Genomic DNA, 13,192 nt, shown 5'->3' with positions numbered 1-13,192 from the left:
GGTTTCAACATTAGGGGAGACACATAGGAAAGGAGTGGTTCAGGATCCTCCACTTTTTTTTCATCAAGCATTTAATTTCATGCAGTCTTGTTATTTATTCATTTTTTGCACCAATTTGTGCCTTTTCTGCATACATTTATGGTGTAAATTTTGTCAAAATAAAACTTCGCCGCTACTTTTCTGTTGTTTGGGCTTTTTATCTATTTGTGAAACCTAAATTTAAATACAAGCCTGATGATTTTTTTTTTCTAGCATTCAGTGGTGCAATTTGCACAATATCCGGGCAATAGAATAATGTTGCCCTCGTGACTATTTTCTGTTCTTTGGGGTTTGCTGAGTTGGCCAAAAACAGTCTGTATTTAAAAGTCTATGTTGTAGGATAGAGGCATCTAAGCCTGAAGCTGAAAAAGTGAAACTTCTCTCGTTTGCCAGGCATGTAAATGAACTATGATGGGCAAAATGAAAACCTGAATAGCCCTGTCTAGAGTCAGTGTTTATCCATTTTGGGCAACTGTAGAAACAACATGGAAGACTGTGGAAAAGGACCTGCTCCATACATCGATATAAATCTATCAGTTTAAGGTAACAAAAACTGCAAATCTTTTTTCGTGTGATTATACACCAATAAAAAAATCATAGTTCTGAATATTATATTCAATTTCTTCCAATAAATGCCCCTAAATCCTACACACTGGACCTTTAAGATATATATAAAGAACTCTCATTTGCTAGATTGTTTGGTTGGTCAGTGTGCCCCCCATAGGCTTTAATAATACCTTAAAAATTAAACTGTAAAATTTCCTTCTGTGCATTATCCTGCCACTTACTGTGGGGGGCTAATAATAACTAAATCTGACATGAATCATCACTTTTCTTTTTGAGATTAATGTGGTTTATGCATGGTCCTATGCATGGTTTAAATAAAGACATGAAAAAAAGTTTATAGGCTATATTTATAAATACACTAGTCTACACACCATGTGTGCATCTCAGTTATCCTGGCGAGGACTGTATAGATCTGTGTAAGTAAAGGGTGTGTGTGTGTATGTGTATATATATATATATATATATCTTATATTATCTTATCTTAATGTTAATTATAACCTATAAAATTAGGATGCCCCCTTATGTTCCAATTCCAATATTTCCGACTGCCATGAAGACAGCGTTAATTTATTTTTCAAATTATTATTATTACTACTACTATTAATGATAACGTTATTATTTTAAAAAAATATATTTATTAATTAATTTATCTTTTAGGGGGCGTCTACTTGTGAACGTTAGCTTCGGCTTTCCCATGTCATCTGAGTCGGGGGTGTACACTCGGTGTCGGATTAAAAAATAGAGCAGCACTCGTCATATCGTGGCATATTCTTTTCAATTAAATTAATATTAGTGGTAAAATGTCGATACTTGACACTGCACTAACGCTTAATGACAACATGTAAAGTCTGTCGTTTAGCGACAGCCAGCGAGCACCCCTTTGTAAATGGTACATTCCACATGTGAACATCCAAAACAAAAATGGCACATGAGAGCTAACCGACATTTGTTTGAATCGAAAACGAAACCTGCGCAGGTGCTGTGGCTGATACTGATCCCTGTGAAGCTGTAGTAACACGAGCCGTTAGCCCCCTCGGCATTATCCAGGCATGGCACTGCAAATATCATCTCTATTTTCATATATCAGAGCTCCGCTGTGCTCCGGCCCTCTGTCCCGTGCTGACTTCCAGGGCGCCGGTATCAAATTCAAACACATTTTAACGGCTGGAAGCCCCCGGCTGGGAGCGGAGCCAGCAACAAGTCCCGTCCGCGGCCATATTAACGCTGCCCTCCGAGCTGACAAGTTTTCAACCACAGCGACAGTAGCATTTTGGAGGTCGAGCCAGGGCAAGGCTACCTCCTCACCCCAAGGGAGGAGAGCTTGGTTGGGGAAAGTAGCCCTCGGTGCCGCCCTCGGAGTGAGCACAGTCGGGCTGGTCCAGTCTCTCCACACCGGGACAGTCACCGCCATGGCCCGCAAAGTTAACCTGAACTCCGCGGAGGGAGACTGGAAGGAGACCAAGGGTGAGACTGTCCAAACCAGAGCCGAGAGGATTTTAATGTAACTTCACAACACCAAAGAGAAACGTGTGTGCTGTCACATGAGTAAAACACCTGTCCAGCTGACAGACGCAGGCTACCTGTCAGAGTTAGCTGTCTGAAGACTAAAATAACGACTATATGATGCTAAACATCTATAACAGCAAAGCAGCAAGTCCTACAAGCATATTAGATCTGAGAGAGTAAAATTATTTGTAACATTGTACTTTCTGTAATATCAATCTACTTAGTAGACTATCATGTAAACTCTCTCTCTCTTACACACACACACACACACACACACACACACACACACACACACTTGGGGTCGACCGATATTGTTTTTTCAGGGCCCATACCGATTATTGGTAGGTTAATTATTAGTAGTTAATTATTAGTAGTCCCCAATTTCTCAGTTTTGAGACCAATAAAGTATATCTATCTATCTATCTATCTATCTATCTATCTAATGAGACCTATAACTGATATTTGGAGCAGATATGCATTTCCAAAATAAAAATATTTCTGTCAATATTGAGAATTTGGAGTATAACAAACTCCAAAACAAAACTTTGTTTAAATCCCTTTTGCAAATGTCAAATCAAAATTGAAACATCAAATACAGTTCCTCTAGCAACTTTTTAAATTTTTTTCATAAAGTCAAGTGAAAATTTCAATAAAAAATGAATAAATAAAAGTAGCTCCCTGAGGTTTGTAAGTAAAAGTTCCTCCCATGCAGACACTTTACACTTTTTAATTAGTTAATTTTATCATTGATCATTAAGATAAAATGCCAATACAGATAATAGGCAAAAGGCCAAATATTAGCCCCAATAATTTGCCAAGCTGATGTGTTTTTTTTGGTTGGTTTTAATCAACTGATACTTATGTTTTTGAGAGAAGGAGACTTCAGCAAATAATTCATCTCCAGGTTAACACTTCTTGAACAAACACTGAAGAGTTCTGCCTTGGATAAGTTTCAGCTGGTTGCAATCTGCAATCTTTACTGCAACATACACTAAATCCCCCTAAATTAGTTTGACAAGAAAACAAAAACAGAAAAGCAAGCAAATAAATTAGACAATAGATAAAAAAAAAATGCCATAGATGTAACACTTCAGCCTTCTTTGAAATGACATTTAAGCTTGAAATCTTTAATATATTTGCTGTCTGCATAAAGTAAATCTGTACTTTAACAAAGTAGAACTTGATTGCAAAAGCTGCATAACAACCATTAAGTACTTTCAGGGTACTGCAATCTCATGGCATACAACATGTTTTAAGTTTCTGTTGGAATTTTAGTTATTAGGTGGGTATGCAGGATGTATTTTGTCTTATTCGTCATCAAGCTTGTCTTCAGTCTCTTTTTCCAAAACTACCATGTTTCTCTGTTTCTTAACATAAATAAATATTTGCCAAAATATTTGTAAAGATTACAGATTATTTACTGTCTGTCCTTCTTCTTCTTTGTCTCTCTAAGACTTCTTGCTGTCTCTGCCTGTGAAGGACAGGCGTCAACACTACAGGACGTCTGACTTTGTGCCACTGGATGACGTCTCAGTGTGGACTCCCACTGCAGGTCAGACACCCAACATCAATCAAAGTCACTGTCGGGCTCAGTCAGGGTTGGGTGGTGGTGAGGCTGAGACTTTACCGGAGGGATGCAGAGAAAGACATCTGGTAGTCTCAGATGTTTGGCAACATCATTTCAAATAACTTTCCAAATTATGAACAACAAAGAGAGAGCTGGAAGCAACGTCTATGCAAAATGTGACATTTTCATGTGTAATATAATATTCTGATGTAAACAAAACAACACAATTAAGCGCACAAAGTAAAAGATAAACATACTAACATTAGGTGTTACACTATCATGTGTTTTATCACACATATCAGAAGCTTCAGTAAATATTGTCCTGTTCTCCAAGCAAATTGCTTCCAACTGTCCAACAGTTTCATTGGCCTTATCTAGTTTAGTATTCTCCTCAGGAATCAATAGTAAATTCATGTCATATTTTGGACACATTTGTACACTCGGGGTTACAAATAATGATGAACATAATCTTGAAAAACACCAAAATGTCACTGACAAAATAAAATAATGGAACCATGTGTGGCTATTCCCTCTCCCAAACAACAAAAAACAAAAATGGCCATTTAAGTATGTTTACATCTCTATTTTCTGTGAATCTATGAAATGGGCGTTGTAATCGATTTGATCTATGTCAAAAGTACACCAGAGCATATGCAGTTTTTTTTCATTGTATATTAGAATATAATACAGCATTCATCCCCATCCTCTCCTTTAGTGCTCACCACTGAAAGTGAAAACAAACCTTAGATTCACAATAGTTTTGGAACAAGCTTTTTTCCTACTGTCTGGCACCTGAACACAAAATTAGTGACTTAGCAAGGTTTGAAGCCAGTCTGAAGCCAGAGTTTCATGTACTACAAAGTGGCTCTCTTTTAACCTGGCTAGATCACCATGGTAACTTGTGCGGCAAACTCAGCTGAGGCGTGCCTTTCACGGCTACTTTGAGTAGCGTCACTCTATAATCAGTGGCACCTTATGAGCTATACAAATTGTCAGCTGGGAGAAAACATTATTAATACACTTAATAGAAGCTGTTGAGCTGTAATGTTACATAAATGCCACCTAACAAAGCTGTGCATTTACAGTATTGCTATATGTGGCTGTGACACGGCTGTGACTCTCACTGAACTACTGAATGTGTCTGTGGTGTTTTCTGTTCAATTTGCCCACAGTGGCTCTAAAAGACGCTTCTATAAAACCACAGATTGCATTATACATTAACAGGTCACTATATGTTTTTAATCAGGATTGTGTTAATTTCACATGAAATGTGATATAATTCCTTTAAATCACACCATACCGTTACCACCTCTTATATTTATATGCTTAGTTCTGATTTGCTGAAGTCTGTTTTTACACTGCTGTTATATTACAGCTGATAGATTAGTCTGTTGATATTTATCACAGATATTATTCAATCTGTAAAATTAATTTGAGTTTGATTTGCCAAAAACTAAGGTGGTTTATGTGTCTCCTTCATTATGGGACAGAGTCAAACCTTAATAAAGTTCTTGATTATAATGTTTAAATCATCTGCATCAAGTTTAAAGATTAAGAGCCTAAATAGATAGACTTTATTAACCTGTGCATTACTATATGTAATTTTCTGTCAGTTCTTGCCTTAATTGAAGCAACAGTGTTACTTTGTGCTGTAATGAATTTTAATAATCTACAAAGGCGGAAGTAGGCAGCATGTGATCGATCATTTTTAATTGAATGCGTCATTTGACTTGACGTCTGTGAACGCGCTTAGAGTCTGAATCAGAAAGTTTGAGTTAACAGAGACAGTTGATAAACATCTTTGTGGTACCCTGTTAGCTCTGACTGAGGCTGCAGGGTTTGTCGAGCCACCTCAGTCAGAGAGAGCCTGGCTCTGTTGAACTGGCTTCGTGGTAAAGCCCCCTAGTCACTACCTTTTACAAAGTCCATAACTTACCTGTGTGCTGTCACTGGCTTGGAGCTACACGCCCAGAAATGTCCTAAACACAGCAAAATAAGAAGAAAATGAGAAAATGCAGGCAGAGGGAAGAGTCTCTGCAGAAAATACACCACCACTCACTTCTAATGGGTCATAAGTGATGATTGAGAGGTATTACTTCCCGTATGAGTCTATACATTGGTTTTTTTTTTTGGAAATTCCTGCACAGTTTACCTTTACTGGTATGAATAGGAGCAAACCATCAAGATATAATACTTGTGCAAGTTCTCACGGTAAAAACAACTGATCCTGAGACTGAATGTCCTCTGTGTGTGTGCCCGCGTGTGTGTGTGTGTGTGTGTGTGTGTGTGTGTGTGTGTGTGTCTGTGTGTCTGTGTGTGTGTGTGTGTGTTCCTCATTATCAGGCGTTTCTGGAAAGCCTCTGTACCAGAGGAATACAAAGTTGGACCAGAAGATCTCACTCTACAGCGGTGACATCACCAAGCTGGAGATAGACGCCATTGTTAACGCAGGTATGTGCGTGTGAATGAGTGAGTGTCTTAGTTGGATCAGTGTGTAGGTAAGTTATCCAACATAAGTCACCAGTGATCTGCTTTCATACACGTTAAACTAAAATGAAAAACAAGAAAAACATCATCTAATTTCCTTTGTTTGCAACAAAAGTAATATTTTTTCAGCCAGGGAGAAAGAAACACTTGCATGAGAGCAATATCAAAGAGAAAGCCAACAAGTGGGGAAAAAAAGAGAAAGGATTATAGAATATGAAAGTTGTTGCTGAACTGAGCGTAGCCTTTAGTCTGTGTGTGCATCAGTATGAATCTGCTGTATATAAATTTAGAGCAAAACGACTGTGAGGGCGGTCTCTGCTCATTATGGGTATGTTTTCTCAAGTGTGGGAGGGATAGCTATAGGCTTTTATATGGTCACCAACAGGTTTCTACTGCGAAGTTTTCTTTTAACTGTTGTATATATAGTACACAAGAATGCAAAGACAGCAAATGTGTTTAGAATCAGAAAGACTGCTGACTGACTCCCAGGAAACTTCAAAAGTAGGCATAGCAACCTGAAAGCAGAGGGAGTATTTATGTGAAGTCTCAGTACTGAACAGCTTATGGATAAACTGCTTTGAAAAGGAACCGTGAAATAACCAGAGGTAAATTTATGTGACTTTCAAAGGCAAATACCAACTCTTGGGATTAATCTAGAGGTAGCTGCTGTTTTGTGAAAGCAGAAACTATCAAATCAGCTGTCAGTGTACACAGCTAATCAGACTTTTATTTGGGTGCCACATCAGGAGTCATTTACAACATTAAAGACATAAAATAAAATGTTTGGACGTACTGCATTTATTCACTAAAACGCTCTCTCCAGCAAATTTAGCATGTTTATGCGTGTGTTGTTTTTTCTGGTGTGTCACACACAATGTCATTCACTGGCCAGAAAACAGGTTAGTGAACAGTAAAGCAACATGGAGGCCTCTTTCTACCTCTTTCTTATATCTCTACTTGTTTAGTCACTCTCTTTCACTCAGTGCTGATGAAAAGTTTTGAATGATGTTTGAACACTGCTAGGACGGAGACAGATGGTATTTTGTGGTGGCCTGTCATTGTATGTATTATATTACTCCTGTGTTAGAATACAAGAAGCAGATATTCACGACAGGTATGGTCCCGTAAGGCTGGTCAGTGCGTGTGACAGAGCGTTTGTTACAGCATGTGCTTGAAAAATTACGTGAAGTCTGCGTAGGTTTGGATCATTTTAAGTTTTTGACCATGTTATGCAGTGTTATAGTGTGTAACAATTTTTGGAGAATATGTAAAGATAAGACAACAAGTTTTTAGTGGATGAGAAGAGATGTAAATTTTGAAGGACTTTGCCTGCTATTTATTATAATCTCAGACCTCATTCAGGTTTTCCCCTACATCATGTGAGTACTTTGGGTCTTTGCTGAACAAAACTGGAACACGAGCAGAAACTGAGACACCTAGCAGTTGCATAAGGAACCTTTGTATGTTAAAACGGCCACTATAATTAGCCGTGTCATATTTCCATTGCTGTCTATTTAAGCGGAGCTGGAGGCGATAAAGAGAGTCAATTGCCCCATGAGTAAATGAGTAAGTGCTGATTGTAACCTTTCTATCAAAGACAAAAGCCAGATGTTAGAGGGTGTGTATAGTGTATTTTTTGTCCAGTGGTAAAAGGGCGAGAGAGTGTGTTTGCTTTATTAAGTGTCTCTCCCTGCACGCTCAGTCTCAGAACCACTTGGCTATCGGTCTGATGATATGCCTCTGGGGGCAACAGCACATATTTCGGGGGCTCTAGTGTAGCCAAGACCGGGCCAAGACTTCCTTTTCTGTGCGCTACTCATCGCTTACGGTCCAATTAACAGCTTGAGAGGGGTTCAGACAACATTTCATCTAATCCCTGTCAACAGAGATCTATTTATGAATGCAGATGAATTAGAAAAATGATAATTATCATCAGACAAAAGCTGACGGGTTCAGAGATTGCGTTTCAGCCAATTCGTTCCACCTCTTTTGCACTCCACGGGCTGTTTACCTGCAGGCAACTACAGCCTGCTCAGCTGTGCTTGGCTTATAGTATTCTGATTGCAGAAGGAAACCAGAACTCTTCTGATAACAAAATCTTGACCCATCGCCCACCGATTCTGCACACATATGCAGATATCTGTTAATCGAGATTACTGCACACCAGAATGATTGTCTTTATCAGGCCTGTTTATGTTGTGTCCCCTCATTTGTTTTGGTGACACCAACGGCATCCAAACAAGCCTTTGGTTTGTTACGTTAACTGATGGCTGCTTCTGCAGCTATGATTATTTTCATTATCAGTTGATAATTATTTTAAACTAATCAAGTGATCATTAAGTTTAGTAAATGTCTTAAAATTGTGAAAAATGTCCACCACAAGTTCTGAGGGCCCTAAAAATGTCTTATTTTGTCCATCCAACAGTCCAAAACACAAAGATAAATCAGAGATGTTTCAATAATTACCATATTCCGTTTTGCTACGTTTAAACGATTTATAGCAATTAATTGGTTGTCAAAATTATTTTCTGTCATTTGAGATACTGACTAATTGTTTCAGCTGACAGAAAACGGAACACATACTGAAATTAAGTCTTACTGTCAGAAAATTATTTTTAACATGGTGAAATAACTTTTCCTCTGCAGACAATGAGAAAATGAAATTGCACCAAGGTTAATCATAATTAACATATAATACTTATGAGGAAAACATTTCTTAATACTGAACTGTAATTATTTGGGTTTTCCATAGAAAAAATAAAGTTATACTGACCAGTTTTGCGCCCATAAATACTTAATTCATCTACCTCAGAGGTGACATTTGGAGCTAGAAGCTCCTCATCAGATGTCTGATGAAGAGCGTGTAGCTTGAAACGTCACCTCAGTGGTAATTGAATCAAATATTTACTGTACCATGGTCTAGTGAGCAGACTTTGTTTTGTCTTCCCATGTATTGACTTTTGTCCAGCACCTAGTTTTTTGTTGTCTGGATATGTTTTATACTGACCAGTTATAAGATCAGTTAAACAAACTGTTATGGTAGCCGCCATAACTCGAGCTGCATTGATGACATCAGTTAGTTGTCAACTGTTACTTTAATCCCTACTAATCTGACAGTCAATCCATTTGAGTGAGTTTTTAAGAAAAAAGATCAAAATTCTCTGATTCCAGCTTTCTAAATGTGAATATTTACTGATTTCTTCACTCCTGTGTGACAGTAGTGCTGGGCGATGTAGAGAAAATAAATACACCTTGATATCGATATTGCAGGGTTGACCATCTGTGCTTTTACAACATACTTAAACAATGAGATTTTTGATAAATAATCATCAGTAATGTGGTTATAATGACTAAGTGGATAAAGGCAAATAATGGAACAGCCAGAACAGTGATAAGTTACAGAAAATAATATCACTTTACGATATTGCAGCTAAACTGGGAAAAGACAACACATGATATGAGGATATTCAAAATCTCAGACGATATCTAGACCCATATCCCGATATTGATTTAATATCGATAATATATATCGATAATATATAATGGTAAACTGAATATTTTTGGGTTGTGGACAAAACAAGACCTTTGATGATACCATCTTTGGCTTTGGGAAACACTAATTGACATTTTTTGCCATTTTCTGACATAAAACAAACAACTTATAGTTTAGTCAAGAAAATAATCGACAGGTGAAAGGACAATAAAAATAATCATTTCTTGCCACCCTGGTCATAACTGAGCTGAGTAGCAATTAAAAGCAGAAAACAAATCTAGTTAAAAACTGAAAATATCTAGAGATGTACTGTATTCATCTAACCTCATATGTTTTGAATAAAGTTTTTTTTGGGGTGCTCAGTGGCTCAGTTGGTAGAGCGGTCGCCCCATGTGCGGAGGCTACGTGCTCACTGCAGCGGCCGCGGGTTTGAGTCTGTGCTCGGCCTTTCGCTGCATGTCATCCCCTCTCCCTCTCTCTCTTTAATGCTGAGGCTGTCCTATCCCCAATAAAGGCAAAACGCCAAAAATAGTCTTTAAACAAAAATGTCTTTTTTTCCTCAACATTTTAAAGTCAGGTGTACATCCTCCCATCGGTCTTTATTTTCCACCACTTACAATTAAGATTAGAGTCTTTTCCAGTGACCATTAGATGGAGCCAAAAGCCAGTTCATTCACTGAAGACCTTTTCCCACAAGGCTGTTTGGGCATTTGGGGTAAATTTAATCCGTGTCTTGGCACAGACGGTGCATAGAGGGGAGAGTGAGGCAGGCCAGCGTGCCTAAATGATGCTTGATGATGAGGCTTTAGCAGAAAATGATAGATCTTCATTGGCAGCTGACTGTCAGCAGGTGTGCACTGTGCCAGCATCCAGTGAATATGTTGATCTTTCACTCTCTCATTTATGGCATTACTGCCTGTGTTTGTCTGCGCTCTCATGCATCCGCCTGCAAATGTTAAAGTAATTATATGTGTGTATACAGTAAGTAATTGTAATTTGTCGCTTGTGTGTCCGTGTAGGCGACTTTGTGTTGCACTGTGTATTTTACAAGAGCTTTTTACAGAGTCGCACGATGCGAAGTAGCATGGAATTAACAAGAGGAATCAGCTAGTAAAGTGTCATTTAGCAAAGAGGACGAGGCAAGGTGAGGGAGGGAGACTGGAAAAAACCCCCACAACTACGCCAGAGGAAACATGACTGAGAGACGGAGCGTGAGAGAGAGTCAGCACGCCGACTCACAAAAAGCGAGGGGAGAGTCTGGAGGAGTGAAAGGAAGAAGATAAAAGAGAGGTAGGGAGAGGACACAGGCTAGTATTTAAATCTCGGACTGCATTGCCATGGCAACAAGCAGGTACAGGGCTCCCACAAAAGGGTTTTGGGTAGATCATGCTTTTTCTGTTTGACTGACTTGCTGGCCAGCTGACGGTCTCCATAGTCATTTTGTCGACTAAGCGGCTGACCTTTCCAGTCGATGACTAACTGATTGACTAAGAGGCTTTCAGTGATGTCAGTCGCACTTAAAGAGATATGACATTAAAATAAAAGAAGCGAGCAGACATCGAGGGAAAAGAGAACAATTAGAAAAGAGACTGTTAGTTACGCTCATTTAGAAAATTGCTCGCTCATTTTCCTATTGCAGATCTAACAGCAAAGCACCGGCGTTAGAGAGCGGTAAAATCAGCGCCTGTGGTTTTTGACATGTGGAGGGGAGTGTTGTGGATTTTTTTTCCTGGCTGCTATGAGAGGCCTTGAAGAATCATTTAGCACATAACGCAGCACACATTCAGTTGAAGCCAACTGTGGCCAATTATACGCTATACTGGCAGACTGGTAGGCAGGTTGGGAGGGGGGCTTCCAGGCCTGGCTGGTGGTGAGAAATTGACTGCAGACACACAACACACATATGTATTGTAGATGTGGATACGTGCAGTTACAGACACAGAAGCAAGGGAGTAGGTTTTGTTTCAACACTTTGGGAGTTTTGGGGCCCTCTGACAGAATTTTTTTAGCATCAAACAGTTAATTTCCTAAATTCTGGAGAATTGTTTTGCATCAGTTTATTGTGGAATTGTCTTTTATTTCATTTTATGCTGCACCTTTCATGTTTTAATAAGGAGGACAGATCTACATCTTCTAAATAATGAGGGGGATGTGTGTGTGTACCTGCACAGAAGCAGGTGGAAACTAAGTAATATGCTACTTTCTTTCTCCTACCTTCCCTCAGTCAGCGAAGACTGCGATAGATAACCCCATCTGGAAATGATGGAAAGTCAATAGGTTTTTGGTTAGAAGCCTGAAATAAGGTCTGTGGTTAAAACAAGTTTAACAGACTTTAACATTTTGTTCATCAACATGAAATACATCAGTAAATACTCCACTTGTGAACTTTGAAGCTTAAAAAAGGTGGTTGCTAATGAGAGGCTAAATGAAACTACAGAATGTCATCACGTGGAGCCGTGCCACACTCAGCTTTACAGCTTCGTGGCAGTGCCGATGCACTGTAGTGTAGCTCACTATAGTTTAAAATTAGCTTTTTCTTTCTGACAATTATATTGAGGCTTAAGAAATTCTAAAAGTGGTGTTTTGTTGTATTTTATGCACAAAATTATTGTGGAATTTCTTAAATTTATTCAAAATAAAAGTCCTCTGCTGCTACTTTTTATGTTTTTTTGAGGAGGACAAATGCATGCTCTAAATATTCACGGAGGCGTGTCCCCTGTGAACCGCTGGAAATATACTCCTGTGCACAGAGGCATCAGAGACCTGCCAATTAACAGGTGAAAACTATGCTGCTCCACCCTGACACTTCCTTCCTTCCTCTCCTCAGTCAGCGCAGACAGATCAGGTAAAGAGGGCGCAGCAGGGAGGCCGGGCCGGAGCTGTTTGTCGTTTGTGTTGCTCTCAATAAAGATCGGATTTACAGTAACTCTCCACTCCTCCCCCTTCTCCTCCTCTTTTCCTCCCCTTCCTCCGCCCCCTCCCTCCTTCCTTCCACACTTTTACAGCCCCTGGCTCCTGCCCACTCCTATAAAACACTACAAACATAAAAACCCACAAGCACTTAAGAGCCGTCCTGGTGAGGAGGGGGGTGAGGGGTGGGGGGATACGGCGGGGAGGAGACGGCGGGCAGAAACATCCTCCTCTTTACACCCCTCAATCACTCCGTCCGGAGCAGCAGAGAGAGAGATGGAGGGGAGGATATATTGTCTCTGATGGGCTAGCTGATTAAGATGGATTGCACAATGAAATGTCTTTGGAGTGATGAGTTCTCGGAGTGTGTGCACGCGAGTGTGTGTGTGGATACGACGTCTGCAACTAACTTTGCATTAAAACCTTTTTTCAAATTGATTAAATGCAAATTTGCTTAGCTCTACTGAGCTGCGTTTTCACTAGCAAAAGTTTTATTCCTAATTTCCATTCCAGCACTTATTCTCAGTCGCCGTCTTGTTTATTGCGTTCAACATTAAATACCATTTTTTTTTGGCCTACTTTTTTGTTTTTTTCCCCCATGTGGAAATTGACTTTAATTGAAA

General features: G+C 39.3%; 1 protein-coding gene across 2 annotated transcripts in view; it reads left to right on the top strand.

Moving 5' to 3' along the window:
* Window positions 1-1,528: 1,528 nt before the first annotated feature.
* macrod1 (mono-ADP ribosylhydrolase 1) overlaps window positions 1,529-13,192 on the top strand; it is a 153,357-nt gene continuing 141,693 nt past the window's right edge. For both annotated transcript variants that reach the window (XM_042493074.1, XM_042493076.1), the window contains exons 1-3: window positions 1,529-2,070; window positions 3,566-3,664; window positions 6,023-6,130. In XM_042493074.1, the coding sequence (XP_042349008.1) occupies window positions 1,656-2,070; window positions 3,566-3,664; window positions 6,023-6,130 (622 nt within the window). In that variant the 5' untranslated portion in view covers window positions 1,529-1,655. The remainder of the gene's footprint in view (window positions 2,071-3,565; window positions 3,665-6,022; window positions 6,131-13,192) is intronic.

The sequence above is a fragment of the Plectropomus leopardus genome, chromosome 9, assembly GCF_008729295.1.
Source record: "Plectropomus leopardus isolate mb chromosome 9, YSFRI_Pleo_2.0, whole genome shotgun sequence".
In the NCBI taxonomy this organism is placed as follows: Eukaryota; Metazoa; Chordata; class Actinopteri; order Perciformes; family Serranidae; genus Plectropomus; species Plectropomus leopardus.
The sequence above is the reverse complement of the archived record's forward strand: the minus strand, read 5'-3'. Positions and strand labels throughout refer to the sequence as shown.